The 27,485-nt window shown below is 38.4% G+C and overlaps 1 protein-coding gene across 1 annotated transcript in view; it reads left to right on the top strand.

Annotated features, from left to right (window-relative positions):
- The window catches only part of LOC111341908 (von Willebrand factor D and EGF domain-containing protein), a 47,580-nt gene that overhangs the window by 14,343 nt on the left and 5,752 nt on the right, over positions 1-27,485 (top strand). The window contains exons 10-23 of the mRNA XM_022948955.2: positions 1,550-1,985; positions 8,976-9,241; positions 9,657-9,771; positions 10,164-10,427; positions 10,605-10,719; positions 11,580-11,984; positions 12,271-12,381; positions 14,046-14,156; positions 16,018-16,212; positions 16,623-16,736; positions 17,197-17,310; positions 18,038-18,154; positions 18,729-18,842; positions 19,274-19,387. Coding sequence (XP_022804690.2) covers positions 1,550-1,985; positions 8,976-9,241; positions 9,657-9,771; positions 10,164-10,427; positions 10,605-10,719; positions 11,580-11,984; positions 12,271-12,381; positions 14,046-14,156; positions 16,018-16,212; positions 16,623-16,736; positions 17,197-17,310; positions 18,038-18,154; positions 18,729-18,842; positions 19,274-19,387 — 2,591 coding nt within the window. The remainder of the gene's footprint in view (positions 1-1,549; positions 1,986-8,975; positions 9,242-9,656; positions 9,772-10,163; positions 10,428-10,604; positions 10,720-11,579; positions 11,985-12,270; positions 12,382-14,045; positions 14,157-16,017; positions 16,213-16,622; positions 16,737-17,196; positions 17,311-18,037; positions 18,155-18,728; positions 18,843-19,273; positions 19,388-27,485) is intronic.

Here is a 27,485-nt window from a genome sequence, read left to right as displayed (position 1 = left end):
CAGAGTATGAGTGGCCAATCAGAACGCGCTTTCAACCCAGTCCTCTGTTTCTATCTATTACCTACTCACTTCATTTAACCCTCCTTATCTAATTGACATTAGTAAGTCATTTGGATATCATTTGAAGATTACTTCTTTAGTACTATTATCACCGTGATCATACAGGAAATTTTATTTAATTTCAATCCTCCGACGATTGGAGCAGGCGCATACCTTTTACAGGTTTTAATGAAGTACAATTTAGGGAGTATTCACGCTCAAACACGATTAATTAAGATGTCACGACAAGTCTAAGGCATTTGATTGGGCTGTCTGACTCACTGGAAACTTTTAAAAAAACGCATAAAACAAGTTAATTTTAATAGCGTACTGGACATCGAATGTAAAGACTGCTTCTTGTGTAATAATTGACTAATCATTTTAAACATTTAAATACACAAACATAAATATAAATTTCATATCTTATAATTTTTAAAGTAGTTAGTACTAGGTAGTTAGGTGTCCCCAATTAGCGTACGTGGTACGCTAGAGATTTTGACACGGAAATAAAGTTCTTATTTTATCTTATGTTACGACATCCTGAAATCTCGTTACCATTTTATTGTGTCAGCTTGTGTAAATTGTGAAAGAAACTCCTCGATGGAGCATTCGATAGGTTCGAAAATTCAACTGATCTTTTAACCCGATTTCTAAATAGCATTTGCTCTGTAATTAACTCATGAAATTGTATTACTTTTGTCCATAATGTTCGCTTAATAAAAGATATTATATATACAGGGCTAAAGGATTAAGAAAAAATTATTAAAATGTTTAAACCAAACGTTTTCGGCTGTTTGCCTTCATCAGTGCAGCGCCACATCAATTGAGCTAACAAGCCAACTGATGATGGCAAACAGCCGAAAACGTCTGGTTTAAACATTTTAATAATTTTTACTTAATCTTTTAGCCTTGTATATATAACATCTTGTATTACTTTTGTTGAGTAAGTTACAAGTTCTTGTTTTTCTTTTTTTGTCTTTTTATTGCTTTTCTTTTTATCTTATCATCAATTATGAATAGATATTTGTGCACGATCCTCGCAGTAAAGAGCACTCTTTAAGCAATAGTGAAAATCAGACCTGAAAAAATCAGGCCTGTACGGGTTTCTAACCCCTGACCTCTGCGATACTAGTGCAGCGCTCTACTAATTGAGCTAACAAGCCAACTGGGAGCAGGTCATCAAATTAGTCCGACATAAACCCATAACATGTTATATCATACACAACGAATATGTGAAATTTGATAATCTGTTCCCAGTTGGCTTTTTAGCTCAATTGGTAGAGCGCTGCACTAGTATCGCAGAGGTCAGTAGTTCGAATCCCGTACAGGCCTAAATTTTTTCAGGTCTGATTTTCACTATTGCTTAAATAGTGCTCTTTACTGCGAGGATTATGCACAACTACGTTTCTATAACTACAGTTCAGATATATGAATTTCATATCTTCGTTGTGTATAATTATGAATAGCTCTGTAATACCAAAATGCAACCCATGTACCGTTTTTGTTACAGAAAATTTCCAAGTTACTTCCATAAACTTCCAGACACGATCAACCAAAACAGTGATGAAGTGACGTTTGAAAAGGCTTGTGCTTGCAGCGAAGAAATAGACCAAGGAAGAACAGCTGATTGTCATGATGGAATACCTGTCTTTTTCCCGGGCCCCCCAACCAAACAGAGGCTTAATAGAATACTAATGTGCAACAGGAATGTTAAGAGAGACATAACAAATTCAGATGACCTAACAGAGGAGGATTTTGAGTTGTTCAGAAAACTTGATTATCCAGAACTTCATAAGCGACAAAAACGATCGATAACTCAAATTTCAAAGGAAAATGCGACGCGATATTGCAAGGAAAAACTAGCAGATACAACCGTGGGAAAGCTGTGTGCCAAGTTAGGAACAAATATACAAGCACTAGTTAATGTTTGCTCGGCTGATATCGAGGTAAGTTTCAAACACTCTAATTATGATCACAAGGTAGGGCCGGCTTAAGAGCGAATATTTGAATTGACCGAGTGAAAATCGAAAAATGTGGCACATGATGGAAAAATTGAGAACCTTTATATTTTTCCCAAAGATACCTCATAGTGAACTTAGAAACGTGGTAAGGTTTTTTTTCCCCAGACTTCCTTCTTTATCCTAGAAAATTCCCGAAAACTGAAACGAGCGTCGATAGCCGTAAAATGGCGGAAATCAGTGCCCCGAGTAGAGGCAAATGAACTTTGCTCATGAAAGCGCAAAAGAAAGGAAGTTCGTATCAATTTGACAAATTTTTGTAGGAGGGACCGAGTTATGACTTAAGTCTAAAATGGGACCGCTTCATTTAATTTTGAAATCACGGAACACTTTCAAAAATCGTTTTTAAAAATCTGGAATTCCAAGCACATTTTAGGAGTTAGCACCGTGGTCGATCAGGAAAACAATACAGTAAGCGAGCCTTGCATAGCTAAACACGGCAGATTGGTTTTATCTCTGCTTTCGTTTCAAATTCATTTCCCATGGCGGAATTGTTTACAATAACACATTCCTTAAGCCAGCGGAGGGCGTCTCTTTTTATTTGGGTATTCGAACACCTAAAAGTCCTAAGAAAGTTCTGGAGTAGACTTGAGCTGTATTGTGGACTTGAAAGAGGACAATTAAATCATTTATAATGGCAGGCCAAATTTTCTTTGCCGAAGACGTTAAAGACGGGAAGCAATCTGTGTGTCGATGTGACACACACGCATTTGTCACGCAAGACTGAAATTATTTCCATCTTGTTCCCATCTTGTTCCCATCTTGTAATTCTACGGCCACGAATATCGATGAATAGCGTTTTTTAACAAATTTGTTTATTTGATAATATTTCTTATCAGTTAGTCATTCATGTGAAACTTATTAACTTAGCAGCGGGGATCTCATGTAGAGTTGAATGTAATAGTGACTTTACCTGGAAGAGCTAATAGCAGAACAAAAAAAAAAAAAAACAAATAGCTGCAGAAAAAAGATAAGGGAAAGGATCAAAGGTCAGAGTAAAGGCGAAAGATAGGCAAAGTACGAAATCATATATTGGAATAGGAGAAGAATACCAAGTATGGAGCTGGATGAAATAGATAGGGTGGATTCTTAGACTTGAGGATAAATGTATGATAAATAATGTGCCATTTGAAATCAATACTACAAACAAAGAATCTTAGCTGAGTTAAGAACGTTGTTCCCAAATTGAAAGTTCTGGTTACAAAACTCACGGAAATTGGTTGGGCTGGAAACTGTTCTCAAATTAAAACAGCTAAGTCGAGAAAAAGGTAATTCTTTTGATATTTCAGCCAATACTATTTTAGCTAATGTCGTGCCGTAAAGTCATTTCTGAACACCTCATGACTGTCGGCAATACCGATGTTCAGGCCGAAATAGATTTAATTTTAGATCGAGCGCCAATTCTTAACACACTTCCAGCAATCAGTCTAGATCACCAGTTCCGGGCATCACTGCTTTTTAGGCGTTGGATAAAGGAGAGGGTCACAAAGATGCCGTGCATTCTAGAAGAGTTATCCAGGCATGCTAAAGGAAAAACGCGTCTTATCGCAGAATTAGTAAGGCACTTTTGAGAACAATTCTCTAGCTAACCATTTTTGCAGGTTTTTTATTGTTATCATTTCAAGGAGGATTTCCAAAATGCTGCAAAGCGTCGGTCTAGTCAAACTGCCAAAATGGCGCGGCATGTTGTTCCGGATTTTCTTTAAACTTGTGGTTTGCTCGCAGAGACTTAGTGTGTCAGCCTTCTTAATTACAGAGGCTGTGGAAAGGAAGACACATGAGCAGTTGCCGCAAAGAATTACTTCTTATTAACCAAGCGCGAGGGCCGTATTGAGGATTATTGGCCCAAATCGTGGTAGTATGGAGCGAGCGCAGCGAGGTCTGTACAAAAATACCGAGGGCCAATGTTTCCCAATATACCTCAAGCAAGCGATGTTACTAAGTATTTTATCATGGCGTTCGGGAAAACTTCTTAACTTTTAATTTCTCGGCTTTCGCGAACAAAAATATACGGCTTATGACCGCTTCCGTGGAAATGGTCCGTATGGAAAAATCCAGACCAGGTAAGAACTAATCAGAACGGCTCGGATTTACCTCAAGACTGTCCTGCCATATAGTAAGTTGTTAGAACCTTGAAGCTCGAGATATTTTCCTTAATAATTTGGAAATATATACAAAGTTGAAATGGTAAATTGGCCACCGTAACGATTACAAAAGCTGACGTTTCGAGCGTTAGCCCTTCGTCGGAGCGAATAGAGGAATTTTGGGCTGTGTGTGCTTTTAAAGGAAGAAAATGGAGCTACGTTATTGGTGGGAACATGGCAACGAGAAAAACATGAATAAATTAGTGGAATGAAAAGCGTTCATTGATCTCTGTGGGATTTAGACTGCCTGTTTGAAGGATGAGCTTTTGTTCAAGATTTTTTCGGCTTTTCGTGCCACCTAAGCGCAAGGAAAGACCGCAGATTGCCATATGTTGCTTAGAATGATTAGGTAAATTAAAATGTCTAGCGACTGGTTTCGATGTGTCCTTGTCATTCCTTTCCACGTCTCGAAGGTGTTCTCGGAATCGGTCACCTAGTCTTCTGCCTGTTTCGCCTATGTATATCTTTTTGCAATAAGTGCAAGTTATGCAATAGATTACATTGGCGGAGGTGCACGTGAAGTGATCGGTGATCTTAATGGATCGTTTAGGTCCCAATATTTTGTCAGTGTTGTGAATGAAAGGACACGTTTTGCATCGTGCACGAGCGCATTTAAAAGTGCCTGTTTGGTCATTACTCTAAAAAGAACTTCTGACCAAACAATTGCCTATGTTTTTGTCGCGTTTGAATGAAATGAGCTGAGGCTGCGAAAAGATAGTGCTTGTCTCTGGATCGTTTTGAAGTAATTTCATGTTTTTAAGAATGATGGATTTAACTGAGTGGTTGTGAGGGTGAAACGTGAGAGGGAACGGAATGCGGTCGGAATCTTCCTTATGCGACGTTTGTAGCGCTGAATGTCGATCAATAAGTTGAGCTCCATTTTCTGCCTTTAAAAGCACACACAACCCACAATTCCTCTATTCGCTCCGACGAAGGGCTAACGCTCGAAACGTCAGCTTTTGTAATCGTTACGGTGGCCAATTTACCATTTCAACTTTGTTGATATATCCAAATTATTTCGTTACTCCGACCGACGCAGCCCCAAACAGTTTCTTTCGAAACTATCAGCCTTTATTTTCCTTAATAGTTTATTTTCTCCCCGAGCTTTTTTGTTTGAAAATACATGTCTTTGCAACTTTTTACCTCGTGCTTGCGTTTTTCTGCTAGAAATTTATTGTGGAGAAAGTCACGCCTGATGACAAGTTTGTTTTATTTTAATAGGTGTGGTCGTTAACTCATCGAATAAGTTTTGCTTAGCGTACTGATTGAAATTCCTTTTTTTTAGATTTTGACGTTCAAAAAATGTTGAATTGGTGTCAGTGATGTTATACACCGATTAATGGCAGCTTCAACATCTGAGGCAACCCACGGGCTTTTGACTGTCGTCCTTTGAACCTTACCAGGGTTGGGTAGGGAATTTGAACTGGAAGCGTTAAGTCTTTCCAGCGGAATGCTGGTGGTTTTTCTTTTAATATGGAGGCTCTTAAAGCGAATGGCTCAGAATATAGGGGCTATTAGGTCTAGGTTTTGGAACTTGAATAGTCAAATCAATTGCAGGCCGGGCCTTTTACGAAAGATGTGACAGTGAAATGACGGTCTCAGGGGAAAGATGGCTTTCACTGCTAACGGTTACATTTTTTGGCCATTTTACATGGCAATGCTAATTTTTTTTTTTTTACGGTAGCATTTTTTTTAGGACTCACGGTTAAAATTTGTCAATGTTGACGCCTAACGACTAATTTCTGCCGTTTTACGGATAATAGTTATTTCATTGAGAACCGCTGAGATCTAGCACCTGGGTAGAACATTTGAACATTATTTTGGCCAATGGGGGGCTGGAACCAATCTTCAAAAGTTAGAATTCCTGAAGGGAAGCGATGTTGAAGATTTGAATTGATTAATGCATCATTTTTGCTTTTAGCATAATACTTTCAGTATCCCTCTACCTAAGGATGTCATCTCATGTGTTTGATAATAATCACCGAGAATAATGCCACAGTGTCTTCTTTCGCTAGTGAGCGAGTCTAATGATTTTCCATTAAAAATAATTAACATATGGCTTTTAACCGGGCGTGGTGGTGGGGGGCGAGTCCTCCTAAAGTTGTATCTCTGCTTTGCAGCGAAACACTCTTCTATGGTAACGTATTCAATATTTATCTAATTAACAAGTTTTTTAAAAGTGTTATTCTCGTGTTCCCAAAAAAACACAAAAAGGGAACAATCTAGTGTGTTTTTGAGATTGTAAATATTTCGACCTTGCGTGACAAACGCTTAAGTATGTTGAAGTCATAGAAGTATCAGATTGCTTCCCATCTTGAGCGTCTTCGGCTAAGAATATTTGACCTACCGTTATAGATGATTTAATTGTCCCCTTTCAAGTTCACAATACAGCTCACGTTTACCCCAGAATTTCATAGGACTTATAGGCGTTTTTCCCAAAGAAAAACAGACGCCCTCCGCTATCTTAAGGAATGTGTTTTTGTAAACAATTCCGCCATGGGAAATGGATGAGAATTTGAAACGAAAGCAGGGATAAAAACCAATCTGCCGTGTTTAGCTATGCAAGGCTAGCTTACTGTATTGTTTTCCTGATCGACCACGGTGCTAACTTCTAAAAATGTGCTTGGAGTTCCAGATTTAACCACGGGGTACCTAATTAGATTATGTCGTGACGTAAATGGCGATGTTGCAATTTTCACAAAATTCAGTCTGGTTTTTCCGTGCGGAAATAAAAAGCCCCAAATTAATTTTTATATTCTCGAAAACGACACTATTTCCACTTATCATGAGCTTAACCTGAACCGATTCTGAGTGACACCGCATGGTGAAAATGATAATTGAAAATGTGTTACAAAATGCGATGTTTAGATTTTGAAATATTGGTGATTTTTAAAAGCGTTCCGTGATGTCCAAATTAAATGAAACGGTCACGTTTTAGACTTAAGCCATACCTCGATCCCTCCTATACAAATTCGTCAAATTCATACGAGCTTGCTTTCTTTTGCGCTTTCATGAGCAAAGTTCATTTGCCTCTACTCGGGGCACTGATTTCTGCCATTTTACGGCTACCGACGCTCGTTTCAGTTTTCGTGAATTTTCTAGGATAAAGAAGCAAGTGTGGGAAAAAAGAAGAAAACCTTACCACGTTTCTAAGTTCGCTATAGGGCATCTCTGACTGAAATATGAGGATAGTCATTTTTCGGTCGATGTGCCACCTCTCACGTGGTCTTGAAAAAAGTCGCTCTTAAGAGCCACTGACCATAAATATCGAGAAACCACCGACGGTTGCAAATTTTTTTAATGAATTCTACTTTTCCTAAAGGACCCTTTTCATGTAATTGGTACGTTCTTGGCCAAGATGAAAGACTTGCCTTGTACTCTTGCATGACAGCGGTTCGACGGATCGCATTACATTTTTGTCATTTTAGCCCGCAGTCTCTTCAAGCTGGATGCACTTTGAATCCACAGCGATAGAGCTTCAAGATGATGTATACTTTGATTTGTAAATATATCATACCAGACGTTTTTAGAGGCCTTTAAATGGGCCGTGACAGCAACGGTTCGCATTGCATTTTTTGACAAAATAGCCTAAACTCTTTTCAACCGGGACACACCTCCTATGGTGGGCCAAGATAGAGAATTAAAGATATAAATATATAGAGACAAAGCTTTACTATGATGTATATTATGATCGGGAGATGTGTGGCAGACCTCTCGGAAGCCACTCAAGTTGACCTTTTTTTTACCTCTACGAAAAAGACGCGAAGTACTTTATTTCAAAGGGTCACTATTCAGACTTAAAGATAGCAACATAACAAGAAATTTACATTTTCAAAGAGATAAAAAGATAATCGGCTAGCATACAAAATTTTAAAGCGAGGTTGCATCGTGTTGTGGTGTACGAAGTTGCCGAGGTTGTAAAGTTTTTCATCGCTTTACAGAGGGGAGGGGCAGCGGCCATCTAGGCGTATTTTGAACTTTTCGCTATTTTCGGAGGAAAAAAGTGCGATAGAACTTTTTGATATCATTTTTGAAAAAGATTCATCAAAAGAGTCTTTTAGGAGAAATAAATTGAGTTACGAAATCTTACAACTGGCAGCGAATTCTCGATATTTATTGTCTCTTAAATCTCCGGGGAAGGAACAGTAATACTTGAACTCTGCTCATTCAGGGGTTATAGTCTTAAAAGAAGCCATTCTCGGTGACTGTGACCGACATTCTAAAGAGCTAGTGTATCAGGGTGATGATATTCAACAGACAAACACCCTCTCACTCAACGATACAAGTTAATCTCTAAGGAGGGGCTGTTCCGACATGGAAATCCTGTTTAAAAGACTATGAGAGCAAACATAAGAGTCTTGCAGTGCAAATAGAATCGTTAAGTACGCTCATTGTTCTTTACGTTTAGGTATGATATTGATCACATAACTAAGCCTGCTACAGGAGAGGCCGTTACAAAGCTGTTTTCGTTAAATGAAATATTACAGATGTTTACGGAGAGAATCATACGACCAACTGACACTCTAGACTTCCGAGCGTAATGACATAAATGAACGCGCTGACAGTTAAACTAACGAAAAAATTATTAAAAAAATGATTAAAACAAAAAAAATTGTTAAATCTGGGTGCACATTTGCTCCCTGGGTGTTTTTAACTTTTAAGTCCTGCCATTTGAATTTTTTTTTTTTTTTTTTGAAAGTCTTACATATACTAACTGCTTTTTGCATTTCCTTTCTTTAATTAGTAAAATTTGTGTTTATCCAACTTTTTGTAGTACACTGGTGACATTTCTTTTGCCATCGGAGCTGTTTCCCTTTTATTGAGTGAATGCTACGACGAGGCAGTCCGAAACATGACATTTAACGCAACTGGCATGGCTGAGGTGGAAATGCCTACAATAGTAAACGAGATCGCGAACATCATGTGCCCTAATGACTGTGCATTTAATGGAAAATGTATCAACGGATCGTGTCTTTGTGATGGAGGATATACAGCTGATGATTGTTCAATATCACTTTACCAAAAGCCTTCTATAAAGCGGTTAGTTCACACAGTATTTATCTGATACAAATTGATTCTGAGAGGGAGCCCAAATGTATACAGTTTCTTCGTTCCTCGGCACTCCTTAAAAAATTAGAACATGTTGAGTAGTGCTAGAGAAAAAAGAATCAGAGCCCCAGTCAGTCTGGTTTCTTGTGTCACTGAATTGGTTTCACTTGCACTTCACGAAGCGATCTTCAGCTGGGTTTGAAACAGAGTTTTTGGCTACCGTTTCCGTGTGGCCCCGGCCGAGTTACCCAATGGAATGGAATTACAGAAAACTAGTGAAGCTTTCCTCATCCCCCTTCGCACCCCCCTACCTTCCTTTCAACTTCCATCCAGGTGAAAAAAAAAAGTGAGAGAAATAAAGCTCCAGCTTAATGTGTAACATTGTCTTAAATTTTGATATTTGCAGTCTTCAAACCGATGGTTTATGTGATAGGCGACAAAGAGCATGTAAGAGGGCAACCGTTTTGGGGACTCAGTTTTTGAATTCTACAAACCTGACCTGTCATATAAGTGAATTTCAGGTAATTAAATGGATTACATTGCTGTTCGTACTGTTCGGAAAGCGTTATATGATCAGTTAGCTTTCTTTTCTTTGTTTCAATTTCCTCTTTTTGCCAAAGAAGGATTTTTTTTGAAGTAAGGAAATATTTAATATTCATTGAATGAACTTATTATATATTTGATGTTGTACCGCTCATGTTTATCTTTCATTCACCATGTAAGTAATATTTTTTAAAATTTTCGATAGGACTGTTTTTTAGTTTAGGCATTGAATAATCAAACAGTTTTTCTATTGACTCTGAAAGCTACTTTCCTCTCTTGATAATTGCAAGATATTATATTTTTTAATGAAACTGTCTTCCCAATTTCCTCCTTTTCTGGTTTCTTTCTTTCTTCTTTGTTCTTTCTTCAGATTTGGAACAGTTCATGGGTGCCAAATGATGCTGAGGTTAAATATCCAGCGATGATGACGGATCTTGTTCTAGTGGAGTGCTTTTTACCAGATTCACCAGTGATGACTAGACAATACGATGAAAATGTACAAGGAACACCGGCGGCTGGACTGATGGTTTCTGTGTCAAACAATGGCTTCTCTCAAAGCGACCAGAAACTTAAGTTCATATCCTATGACTCTGTTTGTTTGGAGTGTAATATTTCAACAGGATGCTTCCTGAAGGCAAGTACATATCTCTGTATTGATTTGCTACTTGCATAATTATTGTTAACTTTTCCCCTTTAGTTTCTATCTCACCTATTTAGTCCTGAGCGACGTTGACTTAAAATACTCGATGCCAGTGGACCGCATGACCGGTAGCTTTGTTTTGTTTTGTTTTTCTTTCTCTTCTTTCGATAGAATAATTCTTGCCTAATCAACAACTATTGCTTCGCATCTAATGAGGCAAACCCAAAGGACTGGTGTAGGCAATGCCTGCCTCATATTGATCCAAGCTCTTGGAGTAAGCGACAAGGTAATCTAGCAATGAAAGCTGTTTTAGTTCTTGATAGTCTGCTTATGAGACATAAAACGATTGTTCGAGTCCTTGTTTAAAAAGTGTGCCATTATCTATGATTTTGTAGTCTCTTGGTACCTTCTCATTTTTTTTTTTTTTCTCATTTGTGTTATTTTTTCTTTTGGTATCAACTTGAAGAGTTCATACAATGCCACTTATATGACGTAAACACAACAACTGGAGGGATTTTATTCATCAGCATCCTCCCCTCCTTGAACGTTGACCGCACCCATGACATAAGTGTATTTTAAGAGGACATGAGTGATAGTGATGGAATGTGGCAATATTCACATTCATATAATATTTTGCAGTAGGCATGGATTTCAACCACTTTGTCCATAAGCGGCCTAAGATGATCTAATAGGCGGCTTTGCCCGATAAGGGGCTGTGCAGGTCCCTTTTCCTCATTGGGGATCTGGAGGCAAGCTCCCCCAATAAACAACCGAAATACGAAAGCTCGGAAATGTGAATTCTAGATTCAGTTTCTTATCATAAAAAAAGTACTGTTCATAAGAATCTTTTTCGAAACATACGTAATTAGCCTTTCATTCCTAGCCAGTCAGAATGTTGTGTTCGTGGATAATTATAAAAGCGGAAAGGTGTAAGTCAATGGTTTCCAAGAGGGCTCTTAATTTAAGAACCCTTGCCTGCTGGCTCGTAACTTATTCGTGTGAAGCCCACTCGAAACCCAAACACGAGAGCCTGCTAACAGGCACACGGCGGGAAGGGCCGGTAACCTGCTATTATTGAAACCTCTGAATTATAGGTACATCTACATCAATTACAAAACAGCCTCAAACTTTATTTTATATATTTAGTCAACCACCCACCCCATTTCACACCTAAGACCGACTACTATGCACTTTATGGAGAGACGCTTGAGCTGCTAATCGGAGTATCGGATCCTGAAGGTATGCCAGTAACCATCTCCAGTTTGGAAGGCACTCCCAAAGAAGCGAGGATACAGAACAATATCTTATTTTGGAACGTCACGACGAATAAAACCACTCCATTCTACTTTGAAGCCACCGACAGTTGTCAAGCTTCTTCTACATTGAACATCACTATTACCATCAATGTCTGTCCATGTAAAAACAAAGGTGTATGTGTGCCTCAGATGCCCAGAGGAAGTGGTGTTTATACATGTGACTGTGCCGGTGGATATGCGGGGCAGTATTGCGAGACAGAGATTGATGAATGTCGGTCTTATCCCTGTTTACGAGGTAATCTCATTTGTTGGTAACTGTAACAATAGCCTACTACTGCGATCCTTAATCAAACGAATAGCAATTTCGGATCTAACGGCCTTGGAGGAAATTTCGTAGAGATCAAATTAATAAGATTGGACAGAATTAATCAAAAGTCGGTCAGCCGTTTCTTAAATGACTGTGTAGTGTGCTTTGCCGAGTGAAAGAGCTTTTCTTTCCCACAACCAACTATTAACTCATATGCTACAATCATGACTCCAGGACTGAACAAGGTTATAATGAATGTGATAATGACCTATAGGCCAGTGCATCGATGGAATTAACAACTACTCCTGTATCTGTGATGATGGGTTTGATGGAAGAAATTGCGATAACGATATCAATTATTGCCAGTCATCTCCTTGTATTCACGGTAAGTTCTTTTATTGGAACACTGAAAGTCATTGTTCTATTCATATCTAAATTCGTATCCGTACTCATCTTTTGAATACTAACTCCAAACAAAGGTTACTTTCATTGTTTTTAACAATGAAAGTAAATGCACTGCTTAATGACAACGGTGAATGGCTTTATTGAAGTCTTATCTTCCCTTATAAGAATGTTTTTTGTTCTTGGCTCCAATGGATATGCAAACAAGCTTTGTTTACAGCAGCAGTCTCTGAGTGGGACCACTTGCAGTCCACAATTCCCTCTTGAAATTACAAATTTTCGCAAAGGGTAATTAAAACACCTATCAAAAACTAAAAGAAACGATTTGATCAGGAAGGTGGTGGGTAACGATGAGGTCTGGGACCGAGAAACGATGATCACATCTTGCAAAGCGGTCAATTCACAGGCTTGTTAGGGGGCTCCCTAAGCCACGCAGGCCGCTCAAATCTTTGCGTCCGAAATTGGTCTTACAAATAACTCCTACCGTGGTTTTTCTACAAAGGTTTGAAGTTCCATGCTAATAATCTGTATGTTATGGATGAGCTCTTTTCTTTGGCCTGTTTGTCGATTTTGCTTTAGCGAAGCCGTTTGAGGATGCGTGGAACTTTAAGACAAATCTGAGCTAAGTGAAAAGTGCCTTCGTCGAGTTGAGTTGCAGCTCAAAATTCCAAACTGCAATAAAATAGTACAAAAAATTCCACGAAGTTCGCTTGCCGTCCACATAAATGAATGAATTGTAAAGGAAAATAATTCTAACTAACTTCATCTACCTTGGCTAGTTATTTAAGTGGTGGAAAGATTTAGTTGCCGCCATTCTTTCTGTCATTTTTAAACAATTAAGGTTTCCGCCACATTGTTGACGATTGCACACATGGGTCAAAGTCAGCATTACGAACGTCGCCTGGTGTCCAGACAAGTTGAAAATATCTAATTCCTTCAGTCAAAATGATAACTAAACTACACTTTGCCACTGAACTGAATTGACGAAAACACGAAACCGCGCTGCCTGACTGACCTGAAAGTGGGGCTAAACTGCTTCAGAACATATAAAATTAGTACTCAGTGTACCTTTTGAGCAGATTTAGTAAATGGAGGGACGCGATCAGCAAAATTGAAACTTTTCGGCTAACTGTGAGTGTTAATTGTGGTGGAACGATTTATATCGTCGCCGGAATATCGTATTTATCCGTTAGCAAAGAGTTGCATGGACATAATTTCCAAAAGAGTATTCTGTTTCTGAAAATCCTTGAAATTCTTTATTTACCTAATCAGTTTTGCGAGCATCACAATACCTAAAATGTCGCTGCAGAAGTCAGCCAAACCGACAGCGACAAAGTTAACAAATTATTGATGCCGGCCTGATGGTCGTTACAAAACGGAAAGCGTCTACGAATCCTTAAAAATGAACACCCAGTCAAAGTACCTCATTTTTCTAAGTTAACCGCCGTGTTTTTCCTTGTGAACACGTATGCTCGTCTGCAATAAAGCTATCCGCTGAAAATTTTCAGTGAGACTGCTTTGCAAGCTGTGGGAACATCGTTTGGATTTCATGGCTTTCTTCCCCCCCCTTAATTTAAACTATTTCCCTTTACAAGTAAATATACCGTTAATCCACTCTATTTTCTTAAACTGTTTGTACCAATTTAGGAAACTGTACCGATCAGGTCTATGGATATGAGTGCAGCTGTGTACCTGGCTATTCTGGAAAACAATGCAATTTTAACATTAATGAATGCCAGTCATCGCCTTGCTTAAATGGTAGGATAACACTTGACATGAATCATTGTTCTGAGTAATTTCGTTGTTGTTTTGACGACAATTATAATTCATGTAGCCTAATGATATCATACGCTTCCAGATTCCTGCCAAAGTTAGCTTTGTGGTGATCATGGTACTTCAAACAGTCGGGTTTATTCGCTACCTCGTGAACAGTACCTACTCCTTACCAAATACCAGTTACTCAATAGCTGACGAAATAATCTCCTTAGTGTTTCACTATGTAGACCGTTCCATAACAGAAAAAGAGGAAAAAGGCTTAATTTGTCTCTGTATACTGGTATACTTTATGCTCCAGGTTAAGGTTGGATTTTCTATATTGGCTTCTATTCAAGCATGATAATGTACACACGTCCTGGAAAGGCTTTGAATTGAGCACTAAGGCTGAGGTTTTTTATCAGTATGTTATTGCAAGAGAAGACTGTCCATACTATAATACTCTCAATGTGTCTATCATTTGTAAATACTGATTGGTTGAGACAGATGGCATTTTTTCGTTAATTTGAGAATTGCCCGTGGCAAAAGTACTTGAAAATTATTGGTTCCTTCGTCGCTTACCAAAAGCGACGAAACTGTTTTGCTTCTGGTTATTTTTGAAACAATGGCGCCTCGTTTCGAAGTAATGAACGACGAAATTATTGAAGAACTGATAAAAATAAGCGAAAAAAGAAACACCGAAAAAAGTACAGAACGCTGGAAAAACCTTTTCGTGAAGTGGGCGAATGAAAGAAAGCAGGAAAAAATCCAGAAGAGTACCTCTGCGAAACTCTGGACAAAACACTGTCGCAATTTTGTGCCGTTGGAAGAAAACACTAATGAGCAAGAACACCATCATGACACGAGGATGAATAAACTGAAGAGAACTCATCGCTTAAAGATCTTTGACCAGATTAGAAGATGAACAGGTCTCTAGAGACTCGTCCTGGGGAAAGGAACAGCAACAACAAAAAACTTAAAGTGCCACTATGATCAAAATTTCGCATTGCCTTTTTTCCACTTTTGGAAACTAGAAGTAAGAAACACTTACCATGCCAAGTTTAGTCGCATGATTCTCATGGGAAGTATGATTATTTCAACCTTGTTTTTCGTTTTTTGTCGCCCGCCATTACTCAATTCAAAAATGGCCGAGTGTGGCAAAAAGAGTTGGCAATAGTTGGAGCCTTTCGGAAGTGACGTCATATGCGCAGCTCGACCTAAAAAAAGTGGCTAAATTTGTATGCCATTTGGAAGAAGAATTCGAGGAAGAATACATCTTATAAAACGGCTAGAATTTCCACTGTGGAATCTCTCACAACACACGAAGTACGATACGAAAGTGCGCATATGACGTCACAAGCCAACTCATGCGTAAAACCGCTTTTCAGTTCAGTCGCTGGCTCTCGTTTGCGAGCTGAGTAATGGCGGACAGATTTTTCGTGAATTTCGGCCAGCTATATTAAGGCGTATTTCGCCTCCATCGACCTAAAAACTATCGCATAGTACAATTATAACCATATTAACTTGATTGGCGCTAAAAAAGGTCAATACCAGAGACAAAAATTTTCGTCGTAGTGGCACTTATAGAAATCATTGACAAATCAAAAAGCCCTTTGTAGTACAAACAAGTAATTGCTTGTTGCCTCGTAAAGTTGATGACTGATATCACATGTGTTTTCAGATAGTGTAGGAATTCTGAAAGCACATTTGATCGATGTTAAGCCTTAATTTTACTCGGCCCCATATGATTACCAAGAATAAATCCTTATTGGAGACCAGATGAAAGTTTTATTGTCAAAAAACAAATTTTTTCTTGAATAAAACAAACAAAGGATTCTAATATAAATACTTTTTTTTTCTCTGAAAGGAACTTGTCTTGATTTAGTGAACAATTATAGCTGCATATGTGCAGCTGGCTTTACAGGGCTTCATTGTGATACTCCTATCACGCGCTGCAACAACAACTCTTGTTATCCAGGCGCGCAATGCACTGAGAATGTCCTGACGATATCTTGTGGCTCATGTCCATCTGGTTACACTGGAGATGGAAAAAATTGTAAAGGTAACACCTACTTATGAAGAATAGTTTATGAAAAAAATTGACTCGAGGATAAGTGAATCACACCATTAATTAAGATGCTTTTTTTACAAAACAAACAGTCAATCAAAGGTTAGATTTAAGATCTATAAGCAAAGTCTAAGGCGCGAGTTTATTATTTCTTTTGCTTTATTTCTTCATTTTTTTTATCGTTTGTTTTCTATTCAATTTGTTTTTGTTGTGTTTTATTTGATGAACAGAAAGGAATATCAATCAAAAGAATGACAGTTGATATTTTCAATCATTTATTCATTATTTAGCTATCAATTCCTTCTTTTGATACGTGGCACATTGCTTGGATATTGTTGTTTGGATTATTTTTACACCCATTGAAATGTTAATCCTATTTCTTTTCCACCTGCTCTTATCAACAGATATTGATGACTGTCATAATCATACCTGCCAAAATGGTGCATCATGCGTTGATGGCGTTAACGATTACTCGTGTGCATGCGTGCAAGGCTTCACTGGACGGAGTTGTGAAGCAAGTAGGTTATCGTTTCGAGAACTTCATTGCTACTGGATAACTAATAAATACATGAATTCTCAGTAACGGCAAATTGTATAACTTAACCAGTCATTCTGTGAGTTTCTATAGTTGCCTGTTTTATTTCTTCTTTTGACTTGATTCTCTTTTATGGTATCCAACCTTTTGGTTGAAGGTTTACTGTATTGAATTCACGAATTCCTATAATAGAAAAATTTCGTTCCTTTGTTGTCCACTTAATTTTAATAGATATCGATGATTTCCCGTGTCTTTTTCATTGAACAAATTTTGAGGCGCACTTAATTAAGATTGATGGTGAAACACCTTCTTTGGACTTTCTGAAACAGCAACATTAAAGGAGGCGGAGTGCTTCTCCAATTAAGCTGTTGGTTCTTTATAAATGAGGGAAATTACCAAAAATAATGATTGATGACTTTATTACCTGATATCCTCACCTACAGACATTGATGATTGTGTAAATCATACATGTGCTCATGGTGGAACATGTATGGACGGTGTTAATTCTTACTCGTGTAAATGTGCGGCGGGATTCAGTGGACACCATTGTCAAAATAGTGAGTTTTGTTTAATATATTGTATTTTTTCTTTTGATCTTCTCATCGATTTCTTTATTATCTATTTGCTTCTTTGTTTATCATTTAATAGGTGTATTTATTTACGAGTCTGTTTATCTGCAATACCCATATCAATGTAAATTGTTATTACTGAAGTGATCCTCCTCTAAGTGTCGTTTATGTCTCTAAACGCTTTGATCTTCGGTCTTATTTTTTTGTTTATTATAGTGCTTTGTTTGTTTTTTCTTTTATTTCATCTTTTTTTCTACCCTTTTCCCTCCTTATGTAACGGAAATGGTTTTCTATTGAGACTGTGGTACATGACTTCTTTTTTTACTTAGCTATCAGGTTTAGTTATTAATTTCATTTTATTGTTTGATGCACACTACTAATACTGTGAATTGGAGTATTTTCCTTTAGTAATTGTTAACCGCTACACTTTTACCTCATACTTTTTATAGATATCGATGACTGTCATAATCATACCTGCTAAAACGGTGCCTCCTTATATTTTCATCAGAAACTTAGGCAGTTACTTGGTCGTGAAGTCTAGTGTTCAACAAATTCAGCATGCTGAATCTACTTCGCCTTTTTGTACATGCAAGAAACTCGTTCTTGTTTTCAATTAAGAACAGAACAGTTTGCGACTGTGTCCTTGCTTTGCCTTGGTTTCGAAATGTTTTTTTGATCGTTTTTTGTTTGCTTGTTTGTCACTTACTTTCGACAGATAAAGATGATTGTCGACGTAACCATACCTGCCAAAACGGTGCATCCTGTGTTGATGGTATTAACGATTACTCGTGCGCATGCGTGCAAGGCTTCACAGGACAGAGTTGTGAAACAAGTAGGTTATCGTCTCTAGAATCTGATGAATGGTGGATAACTAATTAACGGAACAAGTTTTGGAACAGCAATTTTTACCAATCAAATGCTCATTCTTTCAGTATGCTATGTATCTCTATTTATTTCGTCATATCTTAGCGTTTTGATCTCTGATCTACTCCTTCATTTGCTAGGTAAACGGTTTATCATTAAGTATTTGTCATTTACTTTCGATAGATATCGATTATTGTAATAATCATACCTGCCATGACGGTGCCTCCTGTGTTGATGGAATTAATGGTTATTCATGCGGGGCAGGCTTTACTGGGTCTAATTGTGAAATTTGTAGGTTGTCATTTCAAAAATTCCAAAGATGAATATAGGATTTGCTATATTCGATTCTAAGGTTTTGTAGTGGGTAATTTTGTTGAACAAAAGTTCAAGCGCACATTGGATTAATAATAGAACACATTCTTTCCACATTTCGAAAAAAACGGTATTCTGCGAAAAATTAACTTTTTGTTCAATTAAGCTGTTGCTTTGTCTTCAAATAAAGAAATTGGCAGGATTTTTTGATTTCATATCCTCTGCTGCAGACATCAATGATTGTGTCAAGCATACATGTACTAATGGTGGAACATGTAAAGATGGTGTTAACTCTTACTCGTGTAAATGTGTGGCGGGATTCAGTGGAAACCATTGTCAAAATAGTGAGCCATTATTTATTTTATATTCTTTTGATCTATCTATCGATACAGTTGTCATCTTCTTTTTTCTTTAGGCGTTTAAATATCTACCAATATCTTTATCAGTAGGATCCATATTAAGCACAATTTTTATGACTGATGTGATGTTCCTCTTATTATCCGCTTACCACTCTCTTAAAAGTTTTGATCTTCTGTCCTTTGTCTTTTGTTTCATTTGTTCATTTTTGTTTATTGATCGTTTGCTTGCTTTCTTTCAATTTTTTGTTTTGCTTTTCTTTATGTTTTTGAACAGAAAGGGATATCTATGAAAACAATGATAATAGATATTTTTAATACTTTTTTATGTATTTGGCTATCAATTCTTCTTATGATTTGTTGCACATGGCGTCCATTGTTATTAGGATTAATTTTACACCAATTACTTTTGTCGATAGATGTTGATGACTGTCATAATCATACCTGCCAAAATGGTGCATCATGTGTTGACGGTGTCAATGATTACTTGTGTACATGCGTGTTGGGCTTCACTGGACAGAGTTGTGAAACAAGTAGGTTATCTTTCCTTGAATCTCATTACTTATGGATAAACAATAAAAGCAATTCACAGTTACAGCAACTTGTATAACTTAACTTGTCATTCTGTCAGTTTCGAAGGTTACCTCTTATATATATTCTTTTAACTTGATTCTCTTTCATGGTATCCAACTCTTTCGGTCACGACCTTAAGCCGATATATAAGTTATTAATTCTCTTAGGCTCTTTCTCTCTCTCAATTAAAAAAGAATTTGATCGGTACCAAATGTGTTTCTAAATAGATTGACATACGACCTACAAAACCGTTTGTAATTCAATAATCCTTCTCAAAAAGTAACTTAGAAAGTCAAAACGACAAGTATTTGCAGCTAACAATTACATTTATCGATATAACTTTCATTCATTTAATATCAGACTGAATTCTTCAAAACAATCTGTTCAACTCTTTGTAAGACGTTAAGCGAAGGTTTGAATTCTACTACAGAGAAACTTTCGCTGATTCTTTGCAAGTTCCAGGAACTCGGATATTTCTACCGTACATTTGACAACAGAAACCGAAGAAATTCAATGACTTCAAGTTGCATTTCATCCACTTGTGTCTAGCTAGACTGAAAAAGCATGTCATTTTACTTCAATATTTTTAGTAACACTTATTAACATTTTATTTTTACATTTTATATAAAACGCGTGGAGCGTTTTATATAGCGTCATATAAGGAACCGCTCGACCAATCAGATTGCTGGAAACTGTTTGCTCAGCTCTGAAATTATACTAAATATATATAAATAGAATAAATGTTTGAAAAGAAAATTTGCCCTGAGCGTGAAATTTCCGCTCAGGGCAAATTTTCTTTTTAAACATTTATTCTATTTAACCCTTTTCCAGCTGGCAAAAAACCTTATAATTTGGCCATACAAAACTTAAGCTCACTTTGTTTGTCGTTATATGAAGTATCCCTTACAATATTTGCGGTTTTGAGACACCGTGGGTTCAGACTTTGGGGTCACGTGACCTAGATCACCCGTTCGTGTTTCGATGCGTTTAAATCGATTTGTTTTCTCGCGTTTATAAGAGTTTTTCGAGCCATTTCCCCTCTACAGAAGCCCTCAGGACAGCCTTATTAAGCTGGAAAGTGGGTAGAGACAAGCCTCTGAAAGAAAACAGAGGTGAGAGGTGGTTTCATGTGGACTGGACCGCCAAATGCTTTCATGCAAGCTTGGCGAGTTCAAAAGTGAGGTCGTGTCTCTGGCCCATCTGTGGATGGCTACCAGGACCTACCAAGGGTTTTTGGGCCAGTTTTGAGTGGCAAAATTCTCGATCGATGTGACATTCTGCTGCTAGGACTGGGTAGCCCGACGCTTATAGTAATTTGTTAGAATGGAAATGTGAGGTGTTGCCTTCTTGAGTTGTGGTGGATTTTCCCAGAATTCTTCTCGGTCATAAATGAGGCAAAGGTTGTGTTTTTGTTTACTGTTGCCTGCACTTGATCAATGCATTGGAATGAGAAATCGCTTAAATCATGTGGTGTTTTGTTAAAATGTACCGCTACTTCACAGGTCTTTTTCTTCGTGACCATAGCAGACTTGTGGTTGCGAAATCTAACCCTAAAGTCATTTGTTGTGGAACCAATGTATTGTAGGCGACATTTCTTGCAAGAAGCCAAATAAATTATGTTCTTAGAATCACAGGAAAGTTTCGATCGCATCTTGTAACTTTTGCCTGTTTGAAAACTTAGAAAGGAATTAGATTCAACCAAGAAGTTGCGACAAAGATCGCATCTTGTTCTATTACATGTTCTATTGTCTCAGCGTTAATTGGGAATATTAGTACAATTCTCGCCTTTCAAGTCAACGCTGGTTCCTTAACATTTTCAGTGGATTCGACAATTTTTCCATTTCTTTTTATTGTGATAATTTTTCGCGTAGTAAATACTGTTTTTGTTTGAATGTGTCATCACGCCCTATATAAATCTATTTAAGGAATTTGTAAGTCATTGTATTACAACTGATGAAGGTCTATATAGATCAGTATAGATCAATTTCTATAGCGCATTTCCATGTAAATGCTCTAATGCGCTTTACAACACTGTGCGGGGGACTTTTCCAGACTGCCGGCGGCAGTTTACAATTAATAAAGGAGAAATTTTTACAGATGCCCCCTCCCCCCCTTCCCAGTAAACAGGCCAGACCACATCACAGTAATCTCGTGATGTGGGTTCTTTAACGTCCCTTGCCGAAATTAACTAATTGATAGGTGCAGGAGACGGGACCTCCGGCTTTACGTCCTATCCGAGAAGACGAAGCAATGTGAGTGAAGCGTCTTGCTTAAGGACACAACGTCAAGCCCCAGCCAGGACTTGAACCCGGGCCATCTGACCTACAGTCCAGCGCACTGACCACTGGACTACTCACGCCTCACATCTCGGACCGAAACGTTTTTTATTAAACTTTCTTAGACTTTTTATTTGAGTATATATCTTTCTTAGCTCGAAGTTGTCCATCCTCGTGTACTACCCCTCCCTTGGGGTGGGATGGGTGGGTTTACTGGGTTCGCAGTAATTGGCGCAAAACTGTTGTGGTGTCGCTGCCTGTCGGCGAATCTAACAAATTGAAAATGAAATGAAATTAATTTAATTTGATTTAATTTAATATTATTATTATTGCTATATATATATATATTGATAATATATATATATATATATATATATATTATCATATATATTCAAGGATGAGGTTTTTTACGTTTCTATACGCTTCGTAAGTTGAGTACTCTATTATCACGAGTCGACATAAAAAAGTTTAATTTTAACTGCTCAACCAAGAACATACCAATACCGAATAACAAGGAATACCTGAAAAGGCTGATTGAAATGACAGAAAGGCGTAGCAACAGAATGCGCTGGCGCGCCTACCACTTCCCTAATACATTATCAGCGTCCGACCACCGCGGAACATACGGCTTTAACTAAAAGAAAACACCACCGCAAGTGTCTGAGCTTAATGAATTCGAAGATAAGATGACTAACCTGATCCGAAACATCGAATTCAAAGCACCCCACCCTTCCGAACTCCAGAAAAAATTATCACAGCACGTCGATTCCATCAACAAGGACAGTAACCTGTATGTACCAGCAGATAAAACCACGAATTTCTATAAGATGAATGCTAACGACTATAAGTCACTGCTGAACAAAAACATAGAGAAGGAGTACAAGAAATCCCCCGCTAACGCCGAAACGCATATTAACACCGAGGCGAAAGATCTAGCCCAAACCCTAAAGATAGACGATAGAGTTGAAATGTTGGCACCTAAAGAATCATTCATCACTTTGAAAGACCACAAGGACAACTTTCAGAACAACCCTAAATGCCGCCTGATTAATCCAACCAAATCAGAGTTAGGCAAAGTAAGCAAGCAAACCCTTGATAAGATAAACAAAGCCGTCATCGATAAGACCAACGTTCATCAATGGAAAAACACAAGAGCGACCCTCGACTGGTTCATCAATATCCCTAACAAAGACCAACAGTCGTTCATTGCCTTCGATATTGTAAACTTCTACCCGTCCATTTCATACAAGCTTTTAAGCGACGCCCTATCTTTCGCGGCTTCCTATACCGACATTTCCGCGGAAGATAGAAGAATTATTTTTCACACCAAGCAATCACTTCTATTCAACGACAACACCCCATGGCCCATGGAACAAAAAGCATTCAACAACTTCATTTGATGTTACAATGGGCTCATATGACGGTGCGGAAACCTGTGAACTAGTGAGATCGTACTTACTAAAACAAACTGCCAGAAGATATCAGAAAACAAATAGGCTTATACAGGGATGACGGCCTGGGCGCATTCCAGCAAACACCGAGAAGGATCGAAAAACTTAAAATATTTACGATATTTACAAAGTGTTCAGCACCAACGGCTTGAAAATAACTATCGAAGCAAACAAAAAAGAGTCAACTTTCTTGATGTCACTTTGAACCTAAACAAAGGATCTCATGAGCCATATTCAAAGCCTTACAACACACCTCTGTATGTGCACCGTGATAGTAATCACCCACCTTCCATCCTAAAGAACATTCCCCTGGCGATCAATAAAAGGCTTAACGAAATCTCATCGGACAGGGTATCCTTCGACAATGCAGCACCCAAGTATCAGCAAGCGTTAGAAGCAAGTGGCTATAATCATTAACTACAATTTGACACAACTAAAGAGCAGAGGAGTACAGAAGGGAGAGGAAGACACCGAAATATAACTTGGTATAACCCACCTTTTAGTAAGAACGTTGCTACTAAGGTGGGAAAAAAAATTTAGGCATCGTAAAAGAATCCTTTTCACCAGGGCACCCGCTTAGAAAAATTTTTAATAGGAACACTTTGAAAGTAAGCTATCCATGCATGCCAAATTTAGAAAGAAAAATCGACGCCCACAACAAGTCCTCCCTCGCAAATTATTCTCAATCACAAGAAAAATCATGCAATTGTAGAGACAAACACTCTCGCCCGCTACGTGGCAATTGCCTAGTTCAAAATGCGGTCTACCAGGCCACAGTTGGAAGTCTCTTGGGAACCCAAACGTACGTCGGCCTTACTACGAACCAATTTAAAACAAGATTTAGAAGTCATAGAGCTTCATTTAGACATGAGAACAAAAGGAACGCAACAGAGTTGAGCAAATTTATCTGGTCCCTAAAGGATGCTGAAACGGAGTTTTCCATGACCTGGAAAATAATAGCTCGCGCCAGGCCGTACTCAAATACTACAAAGAGATGCAATCTTTGCATAGCTGAAAAATTCTTTATCATATGCAAAACAGGGGCGGGCACCCTAAACAAAAGGAACGAACTGACGAGTGCGTGCCGGCACTCAACTAAATATTTGATAAGGCATGCTCAAACCACCCACTTAAAAAAGGATCGTTAGTCAACCAGTATCTTATACAAGTGATGAGAGAGGACGTTTAACCCTTTCGAAACAGATCTGTAGTGCGAAGTTTTAGTGCGAAGTTTTTAATTTTTTAATTTCTATTTTCCTATATAATTGTTTACAAAGCTCCATGATTGTAGAGCACTCTCCGATTCAAGTATAAGGTTTTTTAGTTTATTATTATTATCGATAATAAACCGTCTGACGATCGCAGCGCAAGCTGCGTGAAACTCAGAGTATTGGTGAAACGATCTTCCTGTCATTAATTTATAACCGCTATTGAAACGCTCTGCAACCCGTATCGAGCACTTTTTCACAGCCACGACTTTTCCTAGTCTGTTTATATATATATATATATATATATATATATATATACATATATACATACATATATATATATATATACATATATATATATATATATATATATATATATATATATAGTAGCAAATGGACTACTCAAGTGACGCACATATGGATTTTAATACAGCCTGTTTCGTAGACCAACAAAAGTTGATCCACTCATCAGTTAAACTCCATACACACTGAGGCATCGTGACGGTTAACTCTAACTCAGCAACGTGATCACATGGCATTGTTTAAAAAATTCAAATCTTGAAAACCGTGCGCGCGCCGATAATAGCGTTAAGAATACCTGAGAATATATTTTCGCCGATGTCTACAATTGGATATTATTTCACTTCGCTTGTTTAAAGAGGCTTCATGCGGATAATACAAGATAAAAAATTTCTCAGTAAGGCATAAATTGCAACGTTTTGTGGCATTGGAATATGATCTAGCCCTAGCAATAATTTTCCATGAAATCGAATAGTCTTCCCTCTTCTCCTTTAGTTTCCACAGGTACTTGCTCAGCTCTGTGTCATTTCGCCGTCTCTCGTGGTTGAACGACATTTGGTGGTTGCGCCATCTAGTCTTAAAATCTGTCGCTGTGAGGCCAACGTACGTTTTAGTTTCTTCCTTGGTATCGACTGTGGCTTGGTAGACGACCTCGCTTTGCAAACATTCCCCTCCTAAAGGGCATTCGTTTTCGTTCCTGCAGTTGCACAATCTTTGGGGGCGGCTATCTTCGGACATTTTTGCGTTCCTGATTGTGGCTTTGTTATGCCCGTCTATGATCTGTTTCATATTTGGTGTGCACGAGTAGCTCAGTTTAATGGTGTTTCTATTGAAAATTTTCCTCAGTTTGTGGGTGACTGGAAAGCACTTGTCAATAAGGTTAATGAACGCTCTGCCAATGTTGGTCTGTACGTTTCTGTTAAATGGTGGGTTAAACCAAATTATGTTTCTTCGCCTTTTGGTTTGGTATTGCGGTCGGTGCGGTTCCGGTTCAGTGAAGTGCAGCTTGTATGTGTAGCCACTCTTGTGCAACGCGTCTTGGTAGGGAGGTGCGGCTTTGTTAAACATGTCTTCGTCAGAAGAGATTTCAGAAAGTCTTTTATTAACTGCTTCGGGGATGTTTCGTAGTATGCAAGGTGGGTGGTTAGACTTGCTGTGTACGTATAGATGGGTAGTTGCTGGTTTGGAATAGGGTCCGAATCTGCCGGTTATCAGGTCAAGCGTTACGTCGAGAAAGTTGATGATTTTCTTGTTTGCCTCGATAGTAATTCTAAGGTTGTTTTGGGCAAATATCGTGCAAATCTGTTTCTTAATTCTCTCCACTTTTTGGGGTGTTTGGTTTATAACTGCAAGGCCGTCGTCACGGTAAAGTCCGATGTTAATTTCTGGTATGGTCGCAAGCTGTGATAGGAGGTAGCAGCCGACTAGTTCACATGTCTCCGCTCCATCATAACTTCCCATGGTGACGTCGAAAAGGCCGTTGGAATTTTTCTTCTGCCAAGAGGTCTCATTGCTAAATAGTAGTGATTCTTTAGCAAGCAGGACGATTTGGCGATCATCTGAGGAGATGGTCGTGTAGTTAGACGCGAAGTCGAGGGCACGTCCGAGTAGATCTTTCGTTATTGAGGGGTAGAATTCTACAACATCGAAGCTGATGAAAGCAGATTCGCATTTATTTGGTAAGTTTTTGAACCACTGCAGCACAGAGGATGTGTTCTTCCATTGATTAACGCCTGTTGCATTTACAAGTTTCTGGTTAATATTTTCGAGAATTTTCTTGCTTATTTTTCCAATTTCCTGTTTTGATGGGTTGATCAAACGACAAGTGGGTCGGTTTAAGAAATTGTCTTTATGGTCTTTAAGTGTTACGAACGCATCTCTCTGGGCGGTAACTTCGACCCGGTCGTCAATACCTAGTTTCTTCGTGATTGTTTTGGCTGCAGCGTCAGTTTTTCTGAGTTGGTTGCTGTCAGCTTTCTTGTATGTTTTGGTTATGTTGTCGTTCAGGAGTTGATTATACTTCGTGGCCTCTAGCTTGTAAAAATTGGTAGATTTGTCCGCTTTAACGAATAAGCGATTTTCGTTTTTAATCAACTTGATGTCTTCATTCAGCTCTTTCTGAAACTGGCATTTCGTATTCTTGAATTGGACGCTTTGGATTAATCGTTGCATGCCGTCCTCAAAGTCGCGCAGCTCTTCGATGGCCGGCGGGCAGTTGTTTGTCTTGAAGCCGAAAGTTTCTTTCTCTTCCGCCTGTCCTGGGTTCAAAAAGTGGAATGCTTTCCATCTCATGCGGCGCAAAAATTGTTCGGTCTTTTCAATCAGTTGCTTTGTGAATTCCCTTCGTGATGCCAAAGGAATGTTCTTCGTTGAGTAGTGGAACGCCACACGTTCCATATTTGAATCTTCGGTCACACAGTGCTCAACAAAATAGGAGCTATATAAGCGAAATAGGCAACGTAGGATCCATGACAGTGCTCGACAATGAAGGAGCGATTACAGTAGCAAATGGACTACTCAAGTGACGCACATATGGATTTTAATACAGCCTGTTTCGTAGACCAACAAAAGTTGATCCACTCATCAGTTAAACTCCATACACACTGAGGCATCGTGACGGTTAACTCTAACTCAGCAACGTGATCACATGGCATTGTTCACATGGCATTGAAGGCGAAGAAACATAATTTGGTTTAACCCACCATTTAACAGAAACGTACAGACCAACATTGGCAGAGCGTTCATTAACCTTATTGACAAGTGCTTTCCAGTCACCCACAAACTGAGGAAAATTTTCAATAGAAACACCATTAAACTGAGCTA

This window comes from Stylophora pistillata, chromosome 9, assembly GCF_964205215.1.
Source record: "Stylophora pistillata chromosome 9, jaStyPist1.2, whole genome shotgun sequence".
Taxonomy (NCBI): domain Eukaryota; kingdom Metazoa; phylum Cnidaria; class Anthozoa; order Scleractinia; family Pocilloporidae; genus Stylophora; species Stylophora pistillata.
The sequence above is the reverse complement of the archived record's forward strand: the minus strand, read 5'-3'. Positions and strand labels throughout refer to the sequence as shown.